The 26,852-nt window shown below is 43.5% G+C and overlaps 1 protein-coding gene across 1 annotated transcript in view; it reads left to right on the forward strand.

The window, feature by feature from the left end:
* Window positions 1-7,474: 7,474 nt before the first annotated feature.
* mcf2lb (mcf.2 cell line derived transforming sequence-like b) overlaps window positions 7,475-26,852 on the forward strand; it is a gene marked incomplete at its 5' end in the record, with an annotated part of 33,512 nt that continues 14,134 nt past the window's right edge. Inside the window, 4 exons of the mRNA XM_079170750.1 lie at window positions 7,475-7,631; window positions 18,819-18,902; window positions 20,488-20,602; window positions 24,494-24,584. Coding sequence (XP_079026876.1) covers window positions 7,475-7,631; window positions 18,819-18,902; window positions 20,488-20,602; window positions 24,494-24,584 — 447 coding nt within the window. The remainder of the gene's footprint in view (window positions 7,632-18,818; window positions 18,903-20,487; window positions 20,603-24,493; window positions 24,585-26,852) is intronic.

Consider the following 26,852-nt stretch of genomic DNA (forward strand, 5'->3'; position numbering starts at 1 on the left):
CCAGCCTGTCTGTAGCAAATGGGGGCAGAGCACTGTATTGTCATTCTGCTTGTAATAAAGAAAGAGTGAAAGCATTTGCCACCTGTGTTCATTTCATATAATTGAGGCACGTTTTTCTGCCATTGTCCCTGAATGACTACTAGGCTCTCTTATTATTTCAAACCTCAGTCAATTTCCACCATTCCCCGGTCACATGATCGTCACGCGCCAGCACACCTGCGCCTCATTCACGCTAATCAGCCACTCGGTACCAGCCCACAGATATTAGCCTTATGCCGGATTGTCTAATTCAGCGTAGCTCCTATAACATTGTCATAGTCACGAGGAACAGTTAAAAAGTATCAAACTCGACGCAGCAGAACCACTCTTTATTTATTCCACACATTCGTCTACGTTGTCAAAACTAAGCGCCTATATTACCCACAATGCAACTCGATCCCCGATAGTTCAGTCGAAGATGCAGGTGTTTGTGTTAGGAGCAGCTAATGTAACCTCGAGCTGCTAGTCTCGAGCAGAGATGCGGAGCCTGCTGCACAGGTGTGGTAAGATAACGTCTTCACAACTCAACCCTCCCATGCAGGAGCCACGAAAGGCTTTATGCATGTTCTTTCAAACAGGCTAAAGTTTAGCAGCCCCATTACCTGTCACTAGAGCTAAGAGTTCTCCTAGTACCTCACGGTCCGTTTCTTCTGTCGAAGTGATTTCCTTGAGAATTGTAGACTTGTTAATTCTATGGATTGGCCACTAATTCTGAAAAGAGATGTTGAATAATTTTAATAGAGTAGGCTACCATTCATCAACTGATAACTAACCTACACAACCTGGACAGAAAAAATAAATATATTTAGAATAAAGTTGTTTTGGATAAATAATAGAATCCATAACATGTTTCATGATTCTATTATTTGGTTAATCAAGTAGTGTCCAACAACATAGACTGTGCAACTTAAAAAAAAAAGTTCACTATCATGTGATCAGCATCCTTGACAGCACCCTGGGCATTTTTTTAGGTTCACAACTGTGTGCAATACCTTCTCCTTCTGTCTGTATTACCTGCCAGAATGTGTTGATCTGTGTAGAGTTGTGGGTGTCAGAAAACAACAAATCAACCTTTGTACATAAACAAAGAAGCATAAACCTTTATTGGAAGACCAAAGTATTGCAGTCGAGTGAAAAAATACAAATGGAATTCGCTCTTTTGTAAAGTAACCCAACCATTGTTTGCAATAGCCAAGTTCCGTCACATGGTGGCAATGCAGCATAATCAATGATGCATGACCGGCTGTACTGTGTGTGTTTCTGTGGATGACAATGTGTCATGACACAGCTGTGGTGCCTTGCCTCCACACTGGATGTCGCTGTTGGATCAGCTGTTTGTGGGGAACCATACTGCTGACCTTCAAATCCCCTCCCCCCTCTACATCTTCCAGGTCTTCACAGGTTTGCACCATCATGTGTGCTGAGGCTGAAGCATGCATGTGCAGATGAGGCTGCCTCCTGCTCCACCTCCTCCCCGTCTCCATCGCCGGTGTCCTGCGTTCAGCATCCCTCCGCGGAGGACTCGTCACTGCAGCTGGGGCTGTGACAGCCGTAGCAGCTTCAGCATCTCCCGCTCGTCCGCCTCTGCAGCGTCCTCGAAAGCATCCATTTCTCACAAGCATCCCAGCACCTCCGAGCTGCACACACCCACTCTTTCTCATATCTCTTTCCTCCAGCAGCCGTGTGTCGTACAAGCCAGCAGCCAGGCGGTCACAACCTGGGCTAGTTTACCCCTCTTCCCTTCTGCTCGGCTGGGCTCGCCACCACAACAGCCCCCCATCTCTCGTCCTCTTCGCCATCATCCACTCTTCGTAGCACCGGGCAGGAAAAAGCAGGCAAGCTGTCTCTTTTTCTTGCAGAAGTGTCTGTTGGCTGGGCAGCTGGTCTCCCACTGTACCTTTGGAGGATGATCCTTTGGATGAAGACAGAGGAGATGGCCCTGGGGGAGCTGCTGGAGAGACTGAGGACAGTCACTCAGAGCATAGGTGGGTGACAACAACACATTTCACAACAACTGTAATCCCTGGTCATTGCAGAGGGATTATGCGTGTCTGTCTGAAACATGATTATAGGTGAAATACTAATCTGTATTCAGCCACAATAAGTGACAATATTGTATCTCTTGTTTGGTTAAATTTAGACCAAATCTAACTTGAAACAAGGGTTTACAAAGGAAAATGCAGGATCATCATGTCAATGAGCTACAAATCGTTGTTTCTGCAGGAAACCACACCGGGTTTAACAGCCGCATGAACCTGCTGTTCATGCTTTCTGCCTGGAGCTAGGGTGGAGTTTGGCCATTACGCCGTTCTTTTGTCACAAGACTTGCTTTTACAGTTTAATCTTGCTGTGGAAAATGTGATATTGACTCATTTTCTTTCATCTAGAACGAGAAAAAGAGTAGTGCATGTTGTTGTGACATGAATTGAAATATTCTGTATTGCAGTCAGATAGTTCAGTTATGAAAAGGCAAAGCGTTCTTTGTTATAATTTGTATATCTATCATGTTTGATTGCATTCAATCTCATTCGTAATCTATACACTGATGTCTGCAAAATTAGCAGAAATATCTACGGTTGCCCATCGATGATATCTACTGCAAAAGCCAGGCTGATATGTGTGATACTGTTTCTCATTACTCCACCCTGTTGAGTTACAGTTTTGTTGATCTATATAGATATATATCTATATAGTCCTATCCCCACTGTAACCCTGGACAGATACTCACTTCATGTAGTCACATCACCTCTTAGATTTTGCTGTCAGGGCTCTGCTGATGTGTTTAGTCATGGCCTTTCATATTTTCCCTGAGGAGTCAAAGTGGCTGCAAGGAAACATTTTATGTCTATCATTACGTATAGTCATGGAAAAAAAGCTATTTCGGAGCCTTTCTGAGTTGACACGAGAACCCTTTTCCTGGACTGCAGGTGTGAGGTCCTGACTTTGCTCTTGCAGCCTCATGATTCATCACCACTGACTGAAGGACAGATTTCTCTCCTTAATCTAACAAGTGCACCTAAGATGAATGATATTTCAGCTTCTTGTTTCTTTTTTGATCCTTTTTTATAGAGATTTCCTTTTAATCCACTCACCGCCCGCACACAGACATTCTCACACGCGTGAATGCACACTTGTGCACCTTTCCATTTCATCAGACTGGAGATCAGTGATGTTGGTCAGCTTTAGAAAGGCCACAGCTGCTCATTGAGTGTCATTGAGATATGTGGCATTGTAGTTTTCAGATCGTGATTCCTTTTAGCTGTATTTGTACGTGCAGCTACAGTATGAATGCAGAGGGAAGCGGAATCATTTTTTGTTAATCTACAATAGCGATGAGGCTCTTGCTACAATCATCATGAATACACCACAGTGGGCTCGAGTTGCATCTCCCCCTTAGCACCAGAGATGGTGAAAGCATGGCGGCAGTGAGTGAGTGAGTGAGTGGGTGGGTGGGTGGACTTGTGCGAGGAGGGGGCATTGCAATGCCAAAGCTAGAGGAATAAAACTGAACATACTGCAGCTCTGACAGAGAATAATGAGCTGCATGACTCCAGACACGATAAAAGCAAAATGACATGAACATTTTGAAACATTTTCATATTCTTTCTTCTGCATTAAGTGTGCGACATAATAGTAAACATTTGCAGGCATTGCAATCATTGGTAGCGCTTTGTTTAGCAGGAAATGTGACAGGAATTTGCTGTGGCAGGAAGATGAGAGCAGTAATCGGCTCAGAGAGACTAACACTCATCACAGAAGACAGCGGAGAGGAAGGAAGCAGTGAGTGTGAGGAGAAGGAAGATTCAGAGAAACTCTGGGGAAACAAAGTCAACTGAGGATGAAAAGGATTTGCCATTGTCTAATCTGACGAACTGATGGCTTCTACGTCGCTGAAAAGGAGGTGTCATGTTGTAAATTACTTCTCTCTTCCCCAGAGAACAAGTTGCAAACAGATCTTGTCTCTGAATTGGATCATGGTTTCTGACTGACGTGCCTAAACATGAAATATTCTCAAACTGATATCAATTCAGGAAAACCTATTGGCATCCTACACCGTGGCTGCCTATATTTTCTTTTTCTTAACAGTGGCAGCGATCCAATCCATCTATCAGTGAGGTCATCCAGTCAGCAGTAGGTGGGCCGAGCTGTTTATCACATCGTATCTGTTCTCGGTTGATACACAAATAATACATGGAATGGAGAAATTAGCATTTCTTCATCATTTAATATACATAATAACTTTGGTTTTGGGCAGCTGGTCAGACAGAACAGCAAGTGTAATACTTACCATGTTCACCGTCTTAGTTTAGCGTGTTGGCAACATTTGTTAATTAGCATTACTCATGGAGTATAGCTTTGGCTGATGGGAATGTCGTTTTTGCAGGTATTTTGTCATAAACAGAAGTATTACATTTTTTTAAAAATGTTTAGCAGATTATGAATGTGTGTACAAAATTCCATGGCCAAAGTTGTTGAGATATTTCACTATAAATCACCTGGTCAACAGGAAGAGTCAGATGATCACCGAAGTCATTAGGATGCATAGTCTGGGATCCATGAATGTATGTACAAAATGATGTGCCAATGCATCCAGTAGATGTTGAAATATGTACCCAGATAAGTGAAAGCTTCGACCTGCTTGTGGCGCTACAGGAAAAGGCAGAGGATCACCAATGATTCCTTCTCCGGGAACCATCAATATCTGTACAAAATCTGATGGCAATTGATCCAATCGTTGCTGAGATATTTCAGTCTGGACCGAACTGGTGGACCAACCAACCGAGACATTGCAGACGTAAAGCCAGGGTGTTAGCATGGCTTAAAAAAACATGAAAGTTAATTTCTGGTATGAAAAAAACAGATTTTTAGTTTAGCATATCCTACGTTAATCAGTGAAATGAAAATAATTCTTACTTGCAGCCCTAATGAAAAATGTCTTCTCCTGGACTCTGACTGGGCATTTGACCTACTTCCAGTTGATTTAAAGGGACACATCCAGTTCAGTGAATCACAGGTCTCAGCTTTTCCAGCAGGAATGTGTTCATCTGCTGCCAGTGATGCTTGGGGAGCTGTTTTATTTATTGCGCAGCAATAGTGACATGTTATATGTGGCGTTGCGGAGCATGGCTAGTATGTATTCACACCTCTCTGCTTGTATGTGAGAGACTGTCTAGTGTGTGTTTGCTGCTGAGCCAAGCGGCAGCTGAGGTTTATGAAAGTGCCTGAGCTCCAGGCAGCCCAGCTGTCTCATGACTTCATGGTTGCTACTCAGTCATTTGTTATTGATCAAATGCTCCCCTGAGGCGCTGTTCTGGATTGGAAGGAAGGAAGCTTGCCTATAAATCAGATATACATAAGACTTTATTGTCACAAATAATATTAGTGTCGGGTTACTGATTAGCTCGAGGTCAGGGGTTCAACCTTCCAAGGTGAGCTGTGCTGTTTATCCCTAAAGGCGTAGCAGGTGTATAGCCAGATGGATCCAGCAGGTCACTATCCGTCTCCAGCTAATCAGCAGTGGTCAAAAAGACGCCCGAGCGAGGGAGAGTGCTGCAATAATAAAGCATTCTCAATTCATGTCATTGCATTTTATCGAGGATAGTTGCAATGTATTTTTCCCATCAAAGAAAATGTAATTTAAACTGTCTGCCTTATTTTAAATGCTAATGTCCTGCTTCAGATCGTTATCTACTGTATGTTTGTATTGGCTTGTACTGTCGAGATAGAAATGACAGAAACAATGTGTTTATGTAGTGGCAATACTCATTAATTAATAATGTCTAATGGTGGTGGCTCTATGGGCGCCCACCACTTTGGTCCAGACTGAAGTATCTAAACAACTACTGGCTGAAACTAAGTACTTATGTTCATGGTGCCCAGAGGATGAATCTTACCGACTTTAGTGACCTCGATCTTTTTCTTCTTTCTTCTATGGCGCCACCATGAGGTTGACATTATAGACACATTTCAATGAAATTTGGACAGTCATGCCCCCATCAAGATTTAGTGGTAACTCTGGTGATCCACTGACTTTTCATGTTGCGCCATCATCAGATCAGAAATGTGATTTGTCCGGTACTTTTGTTTATGACAAAATACCTTCAAAAACTAATGTACTGTACTTCGCATTTACTTCTAATCAGTGAATGTTGGCATGCTAACTTACTGCTCAGATAGTGAACGTTATACCTGCATCGGCATATTAACATTGTCATTGTTGGGATGTTATGCTGATGTTAGCATTTAGCTCAAAACATTGTTGTGGCAAAGTACAGCCTCACAGCATCACTATCATAGCTGTAGACTCTTTAGTCTTGTTGTTTTCTGATTCGTGGTGGTTTTTGTGGATTTCAGCAGCTTTGGTTATTACCTTAGGACAGGCTGACGTATGAGCTTTGTGAGCTTGTGTATATGTTTGTGTCCACACAGGCAGGTTTATGGAAGTGTGAGAGCAAACAGTACGGAAGGGCTACAGATGAAGTAACACACAAGAGGTGGGTGATGAAAAATAAGGAGACGAGAGGGTGGGGAGACAGAGATGGAGGGTTATGGGTAGATGGCTGATGTTGTGTGTCTCGTCCTCCTGCAGTCGCCGCATCAAGTGTGAGAGTGCAGTGCCTCTCTCATTGCTATTCTAAGCCTATAAACTGCAAGCTGCCTTTTGCTCGCCAAACACACATACTTAAAAGCCTGCCAGCAACCTCATCCACTCTCCCATCAAAGAGGACCCTCTTTGCTCCTCCACCTCAATACTCTGAGCTGTCTTATGTCCACTGCAAAGTTTTAGTGTTGGAAGGTTTTACATTTCCATGCTCACCCGGTCTCTCCAGGAATGAATGCCTGAAAGAATCTGGGGAGATAGAAAGAGGGAAAGAAAAGGCAGATTAGTTGGGGAGTGGAGGAATATAATTAGCCTGAGCAGCAGAAGGGGATTTGTGCTCCACCGGCTGCCCTCTGCTCCAGCTCACCTCCAGCCTCCTCCCCTCCCGTCCCTCCTTGGAAACCTATGCTACTCTGATCCGTCAATAGTAGCACTTGCGACGAGGTATGCATGCGCATTCAGAGTGAGCTGGGCCCATACTCTCCTCCAGTGTGAACACTTTGTTTCAGAGGTTGTGCAGACAGTGACTCAGCTATTTTGGGGGGTTCTGCACTGCTGTTTCCTGAGTCCCTAATGTGGCACTGCAGAGGACACCAGGCTTGTCTTGTATGTAGCCAAAGCAGACATCTCCTCAGAGGACGCATGTGAGATCATGTCGGCTTGATTCCGAGTGAACCGGCACATTACAACAAAGAAGGTCCTTCCCATGCCGGCATTTGGGGGCTGCGATTCGGAGTCTTTATCAGAGTGTGCAGCGGAGCTTTGCAGGTGCAGCGAGGGCTCTCTCTGGATGACAGAGTTTGTTGCAGTGTGTGAGACCAGCAGACTGCTCTCATGTCTCTGCACGAGTTTCTGCGGGAGGGCGGCGAGGCGTCGTACCGGATAGTGAACCGGCTCAGTCATCTGATCCAGAACCTGGACGTCTCCGGACTGGGCTCTTCTTTCCCTTTCAACCCTGCCAGCCGCAGGAACTCCTGGAGAGACTGGGATGGTAAGACCAAAAGAGGAAAGGAGACGGGGGTGTGTGCAATTTTCCAGTGGTCATGCCTGTATATGTATGCGTGTGGATTTGTATGCAATATTCCCGACTGCAGCTCTGGCCAGAGTTCTGCAGGGCATCACGCCCAGAGCCCCCCCCCCCCCCCCACACACACACACACACAGTGTTTCCTGTGGGCTTCCCTTTGCTCCCCACTGGGCTGTCTGTGTGTCTTTGTGTGTACAACAGTTTGTGTCCGCGAGAGTGCGTGACTGCGCAGTTTAAACAGTCGCTTCAGTTTCCAGCTTGCAGATCTTCGCAGCTGCACTGTAATTCTTCTGTGGCGGCGAACAGATTCCTCAACATATGCAGAAATTGCAGCACACAGCACCTTCCCAGCAGACGAGCTGGTGCAAAGGAGTGGGAACTGCTGATTAAAGCTGCTGACTTTTCAAGTTGGTGTCCTGCCTGTCTGTCAGCCAGATTGTTGCCACTTTTTCCACTGCATAGACAGGGACTTTTGCTGGTCTCACTAGCACGCAGGGACAAAAGCATGGTGAGCAAAGCCAGGAGGAGTGCTTCTCAATGGGACAGTGGGATACCGATGGTCCCGCTTAAGCCAAGTGAGTCAGGAGACATATGCATGGAATTATTTTCTGTCTGTCTGTGTGGGTAGGATGCTTGTGTATTTTGCTATGTCTGGGGAAAACTCTGACCAAAAATCCGACCCTGTGTCTGTATATGTAAGCTGTTTTCCTATAGCTTGCTGACACGATGTATGTGAAAACATATCTTTGTCCCTCACCGAGGTTGTTATTTATGTTTGTTCTGTCCCTGGTTGAAGGTTGCTTCTTGTTCAAAGATATTGCTGTGCGTGGCACTTATGGATTGCATGTGTGTCTGCAGCTACAGTACAGTATGTGCATATGTGTTGGCACATATGGACTCCACTAACAGTATGTGCATGTTTTTCTTGTCTGCTTTGCCTGTTTTTACCTCAGGCTGTGTAGTTTCAGGGAATTGGTTTCCAGCTCTGTTAAAACCATTAGCCATGAGGTGAATTCGTACAAGAGAGGAACTATGTTGTTGATCTAGCAGTTGTTTGGTTTTACTGGCTGAGCCCACTTAGCAATGATAGTCAGAAATACTGGGAAAGAATATTAGTGTGTGCTCGATTGCATATGTAGGTCACTAACATAACAACATTGATCTGCAAGTTGTTCCACCTTTGACTGATTCTTAAAATGATCTCAGAAGAAGCCCAAATTAAACTCAAAAACATTTTTAATCAAGTGCATTCTGGAATTGACACTCTAGGGTATTGTAAGTTATACAGGCTGCAAAGTGATGAGCTTGTGATTTGGGGCTGTAGAAACAAAAAAGACTTGACTTGAGGACTTGTAATGAGCGATCTGTCTCTGTTGGTGTTTTCCGACAATGTTATAATAGTACGATGGAGTACTCATTTTCGCAATGGGGAGTTTTTTTTGAAAAAGGGATCTAAATCAATGCAGCACAATCTAGAGATGTCACCATTTTTGGTACAGACATTTTTCTTCCTTGTGAAAAAACCTAGTGCCTACATTACCCACAATTATAGCTGGATATTGGTACTCTGTAACTTTTTATGGTTCATATTTGTATGGTTTTCCTGGCAGCCAATCACAGCAAGCATTCTTACATTGAATGAGACGTGTGATTGGCCCCCTACTGCAACAGCTACAACCCATACAGCCAGCCTTGAATGTCTGAGCCTGCGGCTTGCAGTTAACGATACTAACAGTGCCTACAGTGCTAACGACGGCAACAGTACTGACAGAACAAACCGTTTTAACCCGGGGGTAGCCGGAGGGTGGGCGTAACTCTTCCACGTCAACGCAGTCCCGCCACTTTGTGTCGAGTGACGGCGTTAGCGTTTTAACCGAATGATACCAATGATATCATTTTAAGGGTACCGGTATTGACGCTGGCATCGTAATTTCTTAAAACATACCCAGCCCTACCGACAATACAACTAGACAGCCGAGTCTGTGTATTATGCTATGAGGTGGGGATGCACCGGTACAGATACCAGTATTGGGTCCGATATTGTGCTGATGTACTCGTAGCAATAAAACTGCTCTGATACAGCCGCACCTGATACCGATAAGGCAACGTGACGTTAACATCTTGTCAGTTGAGCCTTACAAGCCGCCCAGCTAAAGTGTCAACAACAGCATCATGTTGTATATTTAATTCGTTACTGACAGAAAGTGAGGAACATCTAATGAAAATGAAACACGTTTGTAAAGTCATTGATAGAACTGTAATGGTATTATTAAGTACGCATATCGGTACTCCGTATTGACAAGTGCTCAAATGTAAGTACTTGGTCTGAAAAGAAGTGGTATCTGTGCGTCCCTTCTATTTGGGGCTAACGTAGCCTTGAGCTGCTAGCTTCAAGCAGAGATGAGGGGCAGTTTACAGAGCTCTGGCATCAACTCTTCTTTCTAACTCCTCATTCTCATGTTTCAAATGTTCAAGTTTTCTATTTTTCTGCTCCAACCTCCACTGACTCGAGGTACATCATCACTTGAGTTAATTTTTCAGTTCCCCAATTATGTTAAACATCTTATTCTTGCATTTTGTGCTGACTGACGCTTTCTGATGGCTACATCTCTTGAGTTAGAGGAAAAGTATATCTGATACACGAGTTGCTCTCAGTCTTGGTACTCGCTCACTGGCTTTATGTGACAAAAACACGATGAATCACTGTCTTTTAAATTAGACTGCGAGTTGAGCGTTCTGTCCCTTTGTTTGACTCTCTTGTTCACGTTGAGTTGTGCAGTTCTTTAACCTAATGGCTCTCGTGTTTATCTCAAGGTTTATGACACTGATAACCTCGTGCTTGCCCTTGGTCATAGAGCAAACATATACATTAAACACAACCCCCCACACCCATTACACATACTTGCGGATGCAAGCTTTCATACCCATGCGCACACGCACACATGCAGGCATACATGTACACGCACTTAACACAATCAACATCTCTTGCCCAAACCTTTTAGCACTCTGAACTTGTATTTGTAGATACTGGTTGAATTGGGAGAGAGAATGGTGTCTATCAGCTTGTTTTTAGGTGAAATGTATCTTTTATGCAACTCATTGAAATGGAATCTAAATTGGCACATTCTGTTCAGAAACAGTGTCTTTCTTTGAGGCGTCTCATTAGAACTAAGTCTTTCAGCAAATGTGTAAGAATGGGGTCTTTTATAAACAAGAATAGGGTCTTTGAATGGATACAGTCTGCGAATGGTTAAACGGGGATGCAGGCAGTGTTTGAATGGGCTGGTCAGAATGGAGGCTTTGTACTTTTGGTCCACATCTCCCTAGATAAGGCAGACGAGGAGCCGGAGCTTTGTTGAACTAGGTAAATGAGCACTGGCGAGAGGACTGGGAGCTGCAGTTCCTATAACACTGTGACACAACATGGCATGACATAGCTCATGCATAACTTTCTCTCGTCTTACAGAGTCAAAAATGGATCCTTTTTTAGAGGTCAGTTTTAGTCATTCATTAGCAGGTTGGAGGCATTACTGTTCAACCAGGAGGGGTCAGGTCATTGTGTTTTTGTTTTAGGGGAGGGAAAAGGGTAGCAGGGTGAGCAGGGAGGGTGGGGTTAGGGTGCTACAATGTTGCTTTTGTCTGCAGGGAAGGTAACCTGAGGTTGCAATAGGAAGTCCCCTCAATTCCTGAGTGACGTCCTGCAGGCTGTAGAGCACCTGCAGCCCGACGGAGAGCGAGAGGCCGCATGTGGAGTCTGGTGAAAGATGGAGTCAGAATGAGAGGGAAACTGTTGCAGTGATACCTTCTTTTTTTTTTTTGCAAAGCTGCATGGAACAAGCGTTGCAGAAGAGTGAACAAGACGTAGGCTGGTGCAGCAGGATGGGTGGAGAGGAGATGGCAGATTCAGGCTTCCTGATGGAGGAGGATGTTGAGGTGGACTCTGGGTTTTGCTTTGATGTGGACTTAGAGCTGAGTTCAGGGGGACAGGTGGCTGAAGGCTCAGATGAACACCGAGATGGAGAGGAGTTGGACTGGTTTGTGAGTACAGGACACGCAGATTCTCCGTTTACTAGTAATGAGCAAAAAGAGGAAAGTCCAGCAGGAGTTGGAGGGAGTCAAACCTCAGGGGAAGGCGAGACAGGGGCTGATTCAGGGTCGATGGAGAATGGAGAGACTGAAGCGGAGAGAGGAGTTGAGATGGATGATCAAAGGGAAGAGGTCAAAGAGGAGGAGATGGAGGGGTCACTGGATGTGTGGTTGTGGCCAGTAGAGGAGACTGGGGGTCATGTACGGATCTCTCTGGAGGAGGTGGAAAGATACTACCGATTTGCTCGCTGCTGCCACTGGCTGTGTGGTAGGTATCAGATGATTTTATCATTTTCTCACCTTTTTGGTTCACAAAATGAGTCTTCCCTTGTCACAATCTTTCTTTCACCATGCTGTCTTTCCATTATTTGTTTTTGTGGGCAGATTATCCCTTTTATTATATTAAGCGCAATTTGGGTCTGTTATGTCCACACGGCATCTTCTACCTGTGCTTTTCTGTTTGAGTTGGCCTGTCCTCTACCTTTGCTCCCACGTAGAGTTAGGCTTGGAATACACAGCATTTGCTTTCTTCGTTGGAAGTGAAATCTTGAGTTCATTTGGCTGTGCTGTTTCATCTGATGTCTGTTTTTTTCCCTCCTTAAAATCTATTACATGAAGAAGAAGAAACTGTAAATCACAGACACTCAGTGTCCTGTTGTGTGTACGTATATAGGATCTGGTATAGATCATTTTGATAATGATCAAGAGAGTATATTAAGACAGAACCATTGGTAAATGTTTGTACTTTAACAAGTTTTGATGAGCTAAGGCAGTACAGAAGAGACATCAGCTGTTTGGGCGATTTTATATCTTTTGGAGGGATTGAGGTGTTTTGACCATTTATTTTTTCATTAATTTCTACAGGATGATTTCTGTTTTCCAACTTTTTCCCTCACAATCCATATCCTTATTTCTTGATTGTGTGATTACAGACCCAGTGGAGCAACACAATAGTTGACCATTGCCTTAAACATTGCCTTCTTTAACCCGAAACCTCTCACCCCTGATATTATATGGGCTCCTCCGTCACTGCTCCGCCCTATTTAGTGCTTTGCTTTGTTTTGGTGACTCCCCCCCCCCCCCCCCCCCCCCCCCCCCCCCTCCCTCCATGACCATGACTGTAAACCCCTAATTCCCACTGCATGACTGCCCCCCCCCCCCCCCCCCCCCCCCCTCTTTCTGTTTGTGGGTGTCCATTCTGTTCCCTAGTACTGAACAAGAATATTATCAGAATGATTTCAGGTTTCCACTCGTTCTGGCCTGATGAATGAGAGTTTCAGGCCTCTGCTCTCGTCCTGTTTAATCTGTGTCAGTAGAAGCAGGCAGTCCAGGTGTGTGACTGTGACCCACTAATGTTTGACTCGTCGGCCACAAACGTGAGCGTGAGTGGACACTAATCCCCATCGTTAAGCCTTTTAAAGAACATTAGCGCCTCAACCAGCAGGTGGTTTGTGGGTGTGTGTGTGTGTGTATAGAGCAGTGGTCCCCAAACTACGGCCCGCGGGCCGGATGCGGCCCACCTCCACATTTGGTCCGGCCCCCTGAACAATACCAGAGACGCATTATGATTTTTTTTCAGTCTGCACAATTAATCGAATTTTAATCGCGATCACGATTTTGGCTGCCACGATTAAATGAGCATGATCGTCTGCGATATTAACATTTAAAATACGTGCTCTGCTACATATCAAATCAAGCTCTTCCTGAATCAGCCAACCACCAGGGGGCGAACGAGATGAGAGCTGTCATGCGCGCACCCTGTAGAAGTAGAAGAGTAGAGAGACGGGAGCTTGAAGGACGAGTACTTGTGCTTAATTTATTTACACGCTGGCATGTCATGTCTGTCACTACATGGTCGCGCGTTTTCAATTCCCCTGCTCTCTGTATCGCGCACGGCGGTGTTCCGCCCTGATCCGCGCGCACGATGCAACAGTCGCCCCCCCCCCCCCCCCCCCCATAATCGTGCGGCCCTAGGTCAAGGAAACAGGAAAAAGTTTGGGGACCCCTGGTATAGAGGATCTTGGAATAATATGTTTCTTCAGGAAGTGTATTTTCTCATTAGCAGAAAAAGTGCTTTTGTTCAATAATCACAGGTTGTATAGCAGGGAGAAGTAGGGATTTTAATCTGCCATTTTTATTGCAAAATATCCTCTAATCATGAACCATGTAATACAATGCAGACAAGTGAGTAAAATAAACACCAAAAGTAATTTGAGCCCTTTCCCCCCCCTTCCAACTGTTGTGAGGATGCGGCCTGTGTGTGTCAATATACACAGACTTTCATTTATACCACTATAATAAGTTAATAATTTATATTCACATGTTTTTTTTAATTGATCATTTCTGTGCTCCTTGTGACATCATCGATACTTGTTGATCGGAAAAGGCACCGGAGTGGTTTCTACGTCTGTTTTTCTTTTGTGAGAAATACAGTAGTATCTAAAACTGGATCATCCTCTCCCTTTTCTAATGGCCAGAGGGGCTGTTAACGATTGTGCAATACTGTGTCAACTTTAAGTGGAAGTTTGGAAGGAAGTAATGGAGTTGTAGGAAGAAAGGATGAGAGGCAGAACAAGCAAGTGTGTTAAAAAAAGGGGCTAAAACTCAAAGCTGTCATCTTCCAGGAGGGGTATTTTCCAGTAACAGAATCTCCTTCTGGAGACAAAGTCCAGCTATTGATGGCCTGGATTGGGGGGGGGGGGGGGGGTTGTGTGGGAGTTGCTGGGGGCAAGGCGTGGCTGGCTGAGTAAGTGAGGCTGGGTCAGAAAGTGGAAACTGTTGGAGGTTTCTGTGTGAACTTGATTCCTTGAGGGGTGTGTGAGTAAGCGCTCTGCAGATGGCGAGACAGTTGGATCTTTGTGTCCTTAGGCAGTGAGTGGCCATTATTAACAGGGCAGCTTTACCAAGTTTTAAACATCAAAGATATGGTCATTTGTCTTGTCTCATCTTTTTACTTGCCTGACTTCTGTTAAGGAGACATTTTGGTTCACACACCCATGCTTTAGGTTAAGTTGAAAGAAAGGAACTGTCTCAAATAACCTCTATAGATCTAAGTCAGTCAGTTGTCCCTAATCAATATATGTTAACTACAGATGTCAAAGGAAATAGTATCCCATCAATAGAGGAGGAGGCTGATACAGAATACCATATTTGTTATAGGTTTGGTAGATCTAAGAGTCAAAATGTATTTAGTTCTAAGGTCGGATCATTTTTCCGACGACAACAAAGTACATCAGAAACTGGGACGGTCCACTAGATTGTGCGATCAATAATGTTTGTCCAGCCACAGGTTGGCTGTTTAATTTATAATAGATGAACCCGTGCAACCCTTTGCCATATATCAGAAACACTTAAAAGGGGAGGAGAGGTAACAGATTGCTGTGTAATTTAATAGCATCTTAATTGTTAATTTACTAGACTCTGTGTTCATGTGTGTATGTGTCTGTCTGTGTGTGTGTCTTGTGTTGCTAAACGTGGTAGAATAGTGTAATGTGCGTCAGCCTCCGAGGTCTCCGGCTGGCAGGCAAGATTAAAAACCACCTGCTTCAGTGATCAGAAGCTGTAGTGAATTAACAGAGGTGTTGTGTTGGTGTTGTGAGCTCCAATTTCAGGGTTTGTCTGTTCTTGTCTTCTCATAGTGATATCATAGACTTTGTAAACAAAAATGTATCGTCTAGAATCTTTGTTCAACAGCAACTCATTATTACATGAAGTTCTCTTCTCAGTTATTCAGCGGCTAATCGTGAGGTTAGATGCACTTGTTAAAAATCGCTTTGCCTGCCAAATTAATGTAATGTAATTTATGATTGTCATGCTGCTTATGTTGGTGCATGAACTTTGTTTAAAATGTTTACTGCTTGATAGGAAAGCAATCTCAAATCGTATGGTATGCTCAGTAATGTCAAGTGTGAGAGAATTGTTTCTGTAGTCGATGCTTACACATGTGAAAACACAGGTATGGTCCTTTAAGTCCTCTGAAGAGCTAAAACCTTTGACTGATGTTGTTTTGACACAACAGGCATGGCACCAGCTGGTCTCTGAGTGAAAAGGTTTAAAGGAGGCAGGAGACTGAAAATGCCAGACCAAGAAGACACACTTGAATGAATCCTGTCCTCAAAGTGTGTGTGTGTGTGTGTGTGTGTGTGTGTGTGTGTGTGTGTGTGTGTGTGTGTGTGTGTGTGTGTGTGTGTGTGTGTGTGTGTGTGTGTGTGTGTGTGTGAGAGCAAGGAGGCAATAAACTTCAATGTACCGACACCCTAAGGCTAAGTAACCTGATAGGTTTTGCCAAACAAAGAGTCAACAGCAAGTCTCGTTGGTTTGTTAAAACTGGAGTCAGAGGAGTGCTCGAAGTAGAAGGACTGTCTGTAAAGAGATAGACAGACAGTCTGGATAAAGAGGGAATCGACATCCATAACAATGATGGATATTTTGTGGTACTCCGAGATGGACTGAGCTCCAGTGACTACGAAGTTAGACTAGGTGGACGTGTTTTGGCCTGGGCAGGTACGCTGCCATACAAAGTATGGTAAGAAAGCTGTACGGACAAACTGTGTTTGCCAACATTTAGTCCATTTTACTCTAACTGTGGTGCGATTTGTTGGGGCAGTTGTGAATGCAGTAAATTTACTCTGGTGTGGACCAAATCAATTAATCCATAACGGTCAGGAGCTTTTTTGAATCATCATTTTCCACCTGTATTTTCATCCCTCCAGCCTTTTTTTAATTGAAGCACAGTATTAAAATTCAGTTTTGTGGATGCTAAAGAGGCATGCAGAAGAACTGCACCTCTCTAGAGCTTTGGAATCCTGGTGGGCTGGAACCATGGCCGTACGCAGGGTTTTAGAAATACAGAGGTCCAAAAATGTAGTTTACCAGGTTTTTTTATTTTGCTGAAAATGAAACTAACTACCCGGCATCATTGGCCACTGTTTAACACAGCGCGACCAAATGGAGATCAAAGGAGCAAGTTTGTAATCTTGGCATTGTACGATATCTTTGCTGCACCAAAGTCAAGTTATTTTTAGTCAGAAATCACAGAGGTCCAGACCTCGCTGACCTCAATGGTGGTCAAGTGCTTTTATACGGGAAAATGGGAAAATAGAGCGAGCCGAAGAAATCAGTCGTGTTTCTCTTGACTTCATGTGGTCTTTCAGCTTTAATGACATAGACGACTACAGAGCCCAATTTGCCTGGAACTAAATATAACACAATGCATCCTGTTGGCAGATGTGGCCGGTAACTGAGCAGCAGTTTTTCAGGTTCTGATACTCCTTCGCCCTGATGGAAGGCACTGTAACACAAATGTTTGCACACCAAAAATGCTCCAAGGATTGATACCGAAAACCACTTACCCTTACAGCAGCTTCTCACGGCAGTATCGGACCACAATGCACTGGATTACTTTTATTTCCCTCAGGCTTCTCGCTGTGAAGTCTTCGTGACTGATCCCAGACGGCTGTTTCGTCAATGAGATATAAAGCTGATGAAACAGACCTCATGGATCTTTTGCTATGTTGGGGATGGCTGCATGAATCCAGTGAAATGAACGTGTTTGATTGAATGTCTTGTGTTTAAGGCTTGAGGATCCTTTATAGATGCCACGTATATACAAACCACGACCCACATTGCATAGCAGCAACATTATAATCCTGCAGCAAATGTCTGCACTTCTGCCAATTTTTCTGTATTGATCTGTTTTGCCCTTTGTTGCACAGCGCTCAGTTTCTATTCAGTGAGCAAAACAGAAGTCTCTCAAATACAGATCAATGCTTACACTCCATATTGTAGGGAGGCTGTTTATGTTTAATCATGAGGACCAGCAGCTGGCAGAGACATGTTTTTCAGTGTAACCTACTTTTGTTTTTTACACTAATTTTGTCAAATATCTCGAGTTGTGTGTCTTGCCACTTGGACCACATGGGAAATATATTACATTTCCCTGTTTGCACATTCACTGTAACCATGTTCAACATGTGTGATGTTATCTTGATGATATACAAATGTATACAGTCCTTCACCTGGCCCAGAAGTCTCTTGCTAAACTGCACTGCCTCAGCCCTGTGCGTGTCTGCTGCCACCAGTTTGATCCCTGTAGTATCCGGAATCCTTATCTCCTACTGGGGGCATTGAACCTTAAATCTGATTATTTTAATCCTTATGAAGGGAGTCCATGGGGGATGGATAGCTGCTGAAGCTGGAATGAGGGGACCAACAAAGCCTGTTGATTTATCAATGCTGTATGCTATCTTCAAGGAAGCTTTTAGTTTTTTCTGGGACGCTCGCACAGTAAACAAAGAATCCCAAAACGGAGGAACGTGTTACTGAATTGACGTAAACGGGGCCGCGTTTAACAACAGCAAACCTACAGTAAAATATCAGTTCACAAACTCACACACAACTCGTGCAGTATAATCCCAGTCGTATTTACTGTATGCTCAGTATTTATCAAACATGCATGTTCATTAACACCTAACTTTTAACACAAATAGTAAAGTTTGATAAATAAACTTGGATTATACTGCATGAGTTGTGTGGGAGATTGTAAATGTTTTGATATAGTTTTGCTGTAGTTAAACGCAGCCCCCCCCCCCATTTGCTTCAATTACTTCAAATACTTTTCTCCGTTTTTAAAAAAAATTCTAGATTCACCATGGAGGCATGCGAGAACATGTAAGTTTTCTGCAAAAGTACAAGGTCACAAGTGATGGGTAATTAATACACAAATGGTCATTTTGTGGGTGAAGTAATTGTTTTCAATGTACTGGAAATGTCACTGCTGTAGTTTTTCTTAGAAAATATCACAAACGGAACAGTTTATTGCCACGGTTTGTTGCACATACAAGGAATTAGACATGGCCGGTGATACATAACATTAAACAATCGACACAGTGCAAAAAGTAGAAACCTATTAAAATTGACAGTAAAATAAAGTGAAATATGTCAGTATGTGTTTGTATTTGAATTCTCCCTCTCTATTGTACATGGCACAGCAGCTCTTAAATTGATTTCAGCCTCCCTCCCTCCTGTACGTCTCCAGCTAATATTTCCCTCGTCTGTTTTCTCCAGATGAGATCATGCAGCTGGACAGCAGTCCGCTCCGTGCTGCTGACATCACCCCTGACCTCAAGAAGCAGTTTGCCTTCCTTTCAGGTGACTCTTTCATTTCTATATCTGCGTATCTGTCTGTATGGGTTCATGGGGATTTCATCCCATCTTCTGCCTGTCAGTTTATATGTTAATTAGCACTAATCATCTGCCTCATCTCTGCCACCAGAGGAATCATTTCTATTTTAACTACTCCACTTGATTTTTGCATATTTAATGTGAACTGTTCTCTCCCGGCAGTTATGATCTGCTATTCAAATGTCACCTCGCTCCATTTCCTATTCGCTGTCTGTCATGTTCTGGTCCAAATACTCTTTATATTCTTGCTGCTCTTACCTGATCTGTGTTTGCTTACTGCCTCTGTATGTCCAGTTTTATGATAACATCCATGTTTTGAGTCTTTCCACAACATTTGAGGCGTCTTTCACTGAGATTGCCAGTTATTTGTGACGCAAATGATATCATTCCTTACAGTACGGTGCTGTGTGCCAGAGCTGACCTTGTGACTGCAGCCAACAAGACAAATGTTTAAGCAGACGTTGAAACCATGACCATGCACTCGCTGTTGCTATAGTGATGAGAGAAGAAAAGGCAGACAGATTAATATTCCAGTCACATGCGGTGACAGAGCGCGTGTGTGTGTGTGTGTGTGTGTGTGTGTGTGTGTGTGTGTGTGTGTGTGTGTGTGTGTGTGTGTGTGTGTGTGTGTGTGTGTGTGTGTGTGTGTGTGTGTGCGTGTGTGTGTGTGTGTGTGTGTGTGTGTGAAAGAGTTGAGATTGAAGGTGTTAGTGTCATTGTGTACAAACCGCTTTCTTTTTTTTTCCTCATGTTTTTATTTAATTTAAAATTCCTTTTCTTCAAGGCCCTTTTGAAACACACACTTTAGCGATGGGGTCTGACAGGAACACGCACCTTTCTGGCAACATTAGAGTTTTTTGGTTATTTCGCATGAGACATTTTTCGATATTTATATTTTTCTCTGTGCTCTTCTCACTGGTTTGAAGTGGGCGGAGCTCTGTTGGGAAAAGGTGATGGCATATATTTCTGTGGATTAATGAGGATTGAAGAATATTTAAATCAGAATCTAATGACAACTGTTTTCAGTGCAAACCAGTGTAGTTTATTATTATTATTATTATTATTATTGAATTGACTGTTGTGGGCTAACCTATCCTCCTCTTTTTCAGATATTGACATTGATTTAAAAATGCTAGTTATTAAAAAATGAACAATTTATTTATATTGGAAGAAAATACAATTATGTTTGTATGTTTTATGATGGATATTGCAGTTTTTTCTGTACAGTCTCCAATCATCAGTGATACAGCTTTAACACCAGTGCCCCCATGTGGCCATTGTTTCTTCTTCCTCGGTGCTCTCTTCCTTTTATTCTAACTGTAATAAATCAAGACATTTTCCTTGTCAGAATGATTGTCAGAGCCCCCAACACAGAGACTCGCAGCTTGAAAGTTATGAGTTTATGTTTATTTCTTTGCCTCATAAATTACCATATCCTATGCTGTACTGATTTGTAACATCCCCAAGGAGATATACACAACATATTCTTACAGGTAATCCCAATATATTCATGCGGCAATTTTTAATGTTCCTCTGTTTTCCAATTTCCTAGGAGGTAGAGGAGATAATGGCAGCCCCATCATTGTGTTCCCAGAATTCCCTGCGTTTGGAGAGATCACAGACGGAGAGTTTCACAACGTGCTGACCTACCTGACTAGTGTGCCGAGGTAAAGTCCCTCACTGGCTGATTGTCACACGCAAACACAAGATTTTTTTTTTTCAAGTCATCTAATCGTAGCTGCGTCCTCTTTCCTACATGGTATTACCACTGATGTCCTATCCTCCCTTGTTTATCAACACTTTTTTAACACCACCAGCTATCCTGGTGTCACCAGCTACTTATTTTCTCCCTCTTAGTGCTGCAGCACAACACCGCTGATTCACCTCTGTGGGTTTATGGATAAACTGAGAGCTATACAGTCATGTTTTCTTTTTACATTTCACACATCATGTGCTAAAGTAGAAGGGGTTTCCCGGGTTTGGACTCCAAAGACATGCAGGTCAAGTGAACTCAAAATAAATGGATGTAATTCAGTCAGAGAGGCAGTAGAGATGAACATTTTACTTTGTGAAGATGCCTTTGTGTATGAAGTCTGCCAGTAGGTGGCAGTGAATACTTAAACACAACTGCATAAAGATGTAAGCTGCAGTGGATGGGGACAGTTGGTGTGTATTGCATAGATATCTGAAGGGGAAGAGTGGTTCGTGTATTAATAAAATGGCCAATTAATAATCCAGGGTCTCTTATCAGTGCTCTGCAGACTGTCTTTGTACACATGGACAGACCTGGCGAGACATGGGGGGGGGGGGGGGGAATGTACGAAACCGTCTTTCTCCAACTATTCCTCCAGAAAGCCATCCCCTGACTCGTGTTTTGTACCCTTTCATTATTTCTTTGATATTTTCCTCACTATTAAGTCTGGCATTGACATGATTTAGCTCCCCCCCCCCCCCCCGGCTGTCCCACCCTTCCTTTATCGTGACCGGACTGGCAAAGTGCGTAAAATAGAAACTGCAGCAATTCTTACCGTTTGAATCTGAATAATGCATACCGACAGCTGAGCAGTGTCCCGTAGTGTGTGCGCTTGAGTGTGATGAATTCACATGAGGACCTGCACAGACATGTCTATATGACGACCTACATATAGACATGTCTTTAGGCCTTTAGATAATAACAATACAGCCAATACAGCTCTAGGCCTTTTAGATAATAACAATAGAGCCAATACAGCTTCTTTTTGTCAACAACTTGAACTAATATACTGAAACTTTAATCAATAAGTAACAAGCAATATTATCAAATATCCAGCCTATTTAAAGCAATTTTCAAAATGTTCTTTTATAAACTGTATCACAGTTCAACCTGTGTGCAATTTTTTTTCAAATCCAAGCTGAAAACCAGCTAACATGCAGATATAGTTTGCATCCATATTCAATGCCATCGTGATCAGACCTGATCGACAGGAGCGAGATGGCGTCGAGCCTCAAGCTGTTCTGAGCACAGAGGCAGATGGCTGGTGCTACCTGAGGGACCGACGCCCCCGGCAGGGCACACGGTCCACAGCTGGGGGCAAATGTCCTACAACTCTGCGTGGTGCCCTTGAACAGCTGCTGCTAGTTTGAAACAAATACCTTTGGATCAATATTAACGGGAGACATCATTTAAAACATATGGTTATTCCATGTAAATTATTCATTTATTGAACTACCAGAAAACATGCTATGATATATGTGTGTTATGTCATAGCATGACAAATTTCATATATGTATGAAATATGTATATAATCGCACAGCCCTTAACTCTAAATATGTATTTTTATTAAAGCTAAGATGTGTTGAGTATTAAATCAATTTCAGTCTTGTCGCAGGATTTTCTGGATCCTAATTCATCTACTTTGGGCTTTGCATCTATAAACGCACTCAGGAATGAATTAATAGTCTTTTGTCCCGCCTCTTATTTGATCTCTCCTTGGCTTTGAAAATGCGTACACACAGTTTTGCTGATTGGTTTTGTATTAAAAGGTACCATTGGTAGTCATTTTGAGACATATTGAATCGAAACACATACTGCGCTCGTGGCTTATTTAATCAGTTTTTTTATTTAATATACCACTGCTCTTATATTCAAGCTATCTCTCTCTCTGCGCTGCTCATTGCAACAGTAGAAGGGAACGCTGCAGCAGGATGTGTGTTGCTACGTCTGCAAATGCATTCAGGCAGCAAATTTCCCCTCATCACTGCATCGCCATGAGGCAGAGCCTTTTTACAACTCACAGCTTCACACTTTGTCCTGAGGAATCCAATTATTATTAGGACACGGATGCATGTGCAGCAGCAACACTACCGGGTGGTTTCCATGCATATTTGAAATAGTTTATTAAACTGTTTACGATGCAGATGATAACCATACAAGACGTTATATGATTTAAAATGCCCCTTGTATATTTACATTTTTATAAACTCGAAATAACCTTTTTTAGAAGCAAAGTCTAAATTGTTGACCCATAGTCCCAATAGAATTAACAGAAGAAACGGATACATATTATTGTTGTATTGAAATATATTATTGAAAATAAAATGGGACATAAGCAATAGATGTCATCTGTCACACATAACACACAGTTTGGGACATTGTCTTTTAGCAGCGACAGCAGCGAGTTATTTCATCGTGTTCTTCAGATCTTTAAGCCTCAGGTGCTCTATGTTCACCATAAAACACCGTCTCGTCTTCGCAGCCGTAAATGTCTTGGAGGCAGTAAGTGCTCTTGTCCCACTCGCCCTCTCTCCTCCTCCTCCTCCTCCTCCTCCTCCTCCTCCTCCTCCTCCTCCTCCTCCTCCTCCTCCTCCTCCTCCTCCTCTGCGGCTGAGGTTAAAACAGTTCGTGCTTTTGAAAGCCCGAGTGGCTGTAAGAGTCTCTGCGGGTGACTGAGCGCACAGCCGAGAAACGGGGAGATGACGGAGGGAGAGAAGTGCAGAAAACAAGGATGAGTGCCGCTAAGAATGTGAATGTTGCAGTGAGATAAAGTAGAGAGGCAGACATGAATTGACATTCTGTGTTTTCCTTCTGCGTACAGAAGCACCCTCCTTTTGAGTCTGTCCCCTCCCCCCTACATCTGCTGACTGGCTTCTAGTGCTGCTCATCACTCTGCAGCCATTCTGTAATAGGCTCCTGTCTCAGCAGCTCCCAGTGTCTCATTGGATGACTGATAGATGCAGTGCAGGGGGGCAGGCTGGATGCTGTGGTGGTCTGAAGCATTTGGCTCTTTCCCCTTCAAACAGCACAGCACACTGGGATCTACCTCTGAGACACAACCCCGTGTCCTGTGTTTTTATTTTGGCTTTACTGTCCCAAAGACTTCTTTTTTTTTGTTTTTGTACCTGCTGCCACCCTGTTTGTGCAGTTATTCGTTGCAGGATGGTGGACATGAAAGCAAATACTTGAGGATTACTGTGATATTCCAGCATGGTTCTGACAGCACTGTAGTTGCATCGCGTTTGCAAGTGTACGCAGGGTGAGCTGCACATGCCCTTATCAGTGATCGTTGGCGGTGTGTGTGTAAACCGTACAGCCCTCCTCTCTTCTGGGACCAGAGAGGGGGTTAAGGGAAGGGGGGTGCAGGGGGGAGAGAACTGGGGGGGCCAAGAAATCTAGAGGTACTTCACAGCATCTCCTTTTATGGACTGCACCAGCTGTCTAAGAAGATAAAGAGCAGCATGACCAAACAACGAGCTGTGAACAAGCAATTAGGTTCACGAGTGCCTCACTGTGCACGCGTCAACTGAAAACTGTATGTTTTATGTCTGTGTTTTTCTCTTTGCGCTCTTGTGTTTCTGAGTGCTAACTACTTTTCTGTCTTTGAAACTGTCTGTTGGGAGTCAATAGATTGTGGCACAGTCTGTGATTTTATCTTTTTTTTTTGTCAATGTGAGTTAAAAGTTGACATGATCTCTTCTCACCAGTCTTTGTGTTGTTGTCGAGCTCTGCTCACCGTGTGTCTGGGTATAATTAGACCAGTGTTTTGATTTGTGTTGACATGTTTTCTCTCTGTGTGCTTCAGTTTGTCTTCGACCGGCGTGGGTTTCATCCTTGTCATCGATCGCCGGCAAGACCGATGGGCGGCCGTCAAGGGGACCCTGCTTCGTATCGCAGTAAGTTGACCGTGCGCTTACTTCCTCTCTGTGTTGTTGGTGTCTTTGTGTCTGTGTGTGAGAGGAACAACAGTTTTAGTAAACTATTTTTTTTTGTTTTTTTTAAGTGGTGCTGGCCTCGCACCTTCACCCACAGGGGGGAGGGTTTGTCAGGCCAGAGAGAGGTGTTGGAGCGTCTCCATCTCTCTCTCACAGCTCCACTGCTAATATCACTTCCACCCTGGTGTGGGGGGGGGGGGGGGGTTGATATGAGTAAACCTCATCCTTGATCTCTATCCCATCACCATCACAGCCTGCCATGTGTTCCCATAGCTACAGGGACAAATAGACAGTCACATGCCAGAAAAAGACAGAAGGAAATGATGTTGCTTTTGTTCAAGCAGTCATTTAAATGTCTCACTTATCATCTCCGCACCAGCAGAGAAAACAACAGATGCATTTACACATATTTTGTTGCACTGTAATGAGTTGCTGAGTGATTCTGCAGGAAGACAAACGGCTGTATAAACTGTCTTTAGCACATGATTTATTTTCCCATCACCTTTTTTGATTGCTACTTAATGCTTCATCGCACCCTTTTTGAGACGGAACTGATACTAGTAATGTTATTTATGTTGCGGAATAGAATGAAGTGGCAGAGCGTCAGAAGTAATCCGGACAGTTGTTTCAGTTGTTCTTCTCCTCTGGTAGCCACAAAGCTCTCTGTTCATCTGTGCTATATGTTTTGTGTTCGGGAGGTGACGATCTGGCAGTGCTCCATAATGTGTGTGTGCGTGTGTGTGTGTGTGTGTGTTTGTGTGTGTGTGTGTGTGTGTGTGTGTGTGTGTGTGTGTGTGTGTGTGTGTGTGTGTGTGTGTGTGTGTGTGTGTGTGTGTGTGTGTGGGAGAATGACTTTCATAAACACACAATCTCTCTGCCAATTCCTTTTTCTGGCTTAAAACAATGGGAAATAGACCAGCACCATGATTCATGCTCTAATAGTATGAGTTTTAACAGCTTTACAAAGCTTCATTCATATCAACATTCAGAAATTATAATTGCTGTTGATATACAGGAAACGGGAACGTTTGGGTCGGACAGATCTCTACAGGTCTATCATTAACGCTGATGGCAGCAAAGTAATAACTCAAGAGATATACGAAAAGATGAAATGTCCAAGAGAGAATGAGAGATGAATATCACCAAACATGGTCTCGAGAGACATGGGAGTCCACATCGCTCGTTTCAAATTAAATCAAGCTTTATTAATCCCACAAGGGGGACTTTTACAGACTGACAGGCTGGTAATATGGGACATTCAGTCATGCCTGCAATCATGTCCTGTTTGGGGTGATTCAGCTGCTAAATAGATGATGATGATGATGATGATGATGATGATGATGATGATGATGATGATGATGATGATGAAAACAGGCACTATTCAAGCTGCTACAGCTACTGTATATATTTGTAGTGGAGTCTAGTTCATGGGCTAAATCGCATTGTAGTCATAGCGCACTGATGTATTCACTCAGCGAGGTTATTGAGTCCGTGTGTACATGAGGGTGTGTTTGTGTGTGAGAGGATATTAAATCTTTATGCTGTAGAAGGATTCCCTTTGTCTTTCTGTGGGTCTATTTATATGCGCACACTCGTGTACATGTGTTTGTGTGAATGTGGGTCAGTGTGTTTCAAGGAAAAGCTGCCCGTCACCGTGCATGGCTGAGTTTGATCTGATGACAGACAGAAAGTGTGTTTCATAGACTGATCCCAATTATGTCTGCAGAGTTACTGTCAGTCCCTAAAGGGAACCCTCCTCGCCTGTCATTTATCTGGCTCTTCTTTGAGGCTTTGTGTGCGTGCGTGTGTGTGTGTGTGTGTGTGTGTGTGTGTGTGTGTGTGTGTGTGTCTGTGTGTCTGTGTGTATGCATCTCTAAGCCTACAATTGACAAAGAACAAAGAACAAGTAGACCGTGACAGCCAGTGACCAGATATCCAAGCAGCAAGGTTTAATGGTTAGAAGCTACAATTTGCATTTAAAGGTTAAGTCTGCAGATATTCTATAATGTTGTTGTTCCATGAAAATAGGAAAACCAACAATGCTTTCAGTGCATTTCTTAATACTTTCTGACATCCCTACCCTGTATGTTGCCCTAAGCCCATTCATGCTCACTGAAGAAGTAAATCTTTAATCGGCAGTACATAGCTTCATTGTTAAAAGGAGGGAAAAATAACTTCCTAAAACAGCTGGGCTCTGTAGTTGTGTATTAGTTGGGGACTATTTTCAGC

Source organism: Pholis gunnellus (assembly GCF_910591455.1).
Source record: "Pholis gunnellus genome assembly, chromosome: 12".
NCBI lineage: Eukaryota > Metazoa > Chordata > Actinopteri > Perciformes > Pholidae > Pholis > Pholis gunnellus.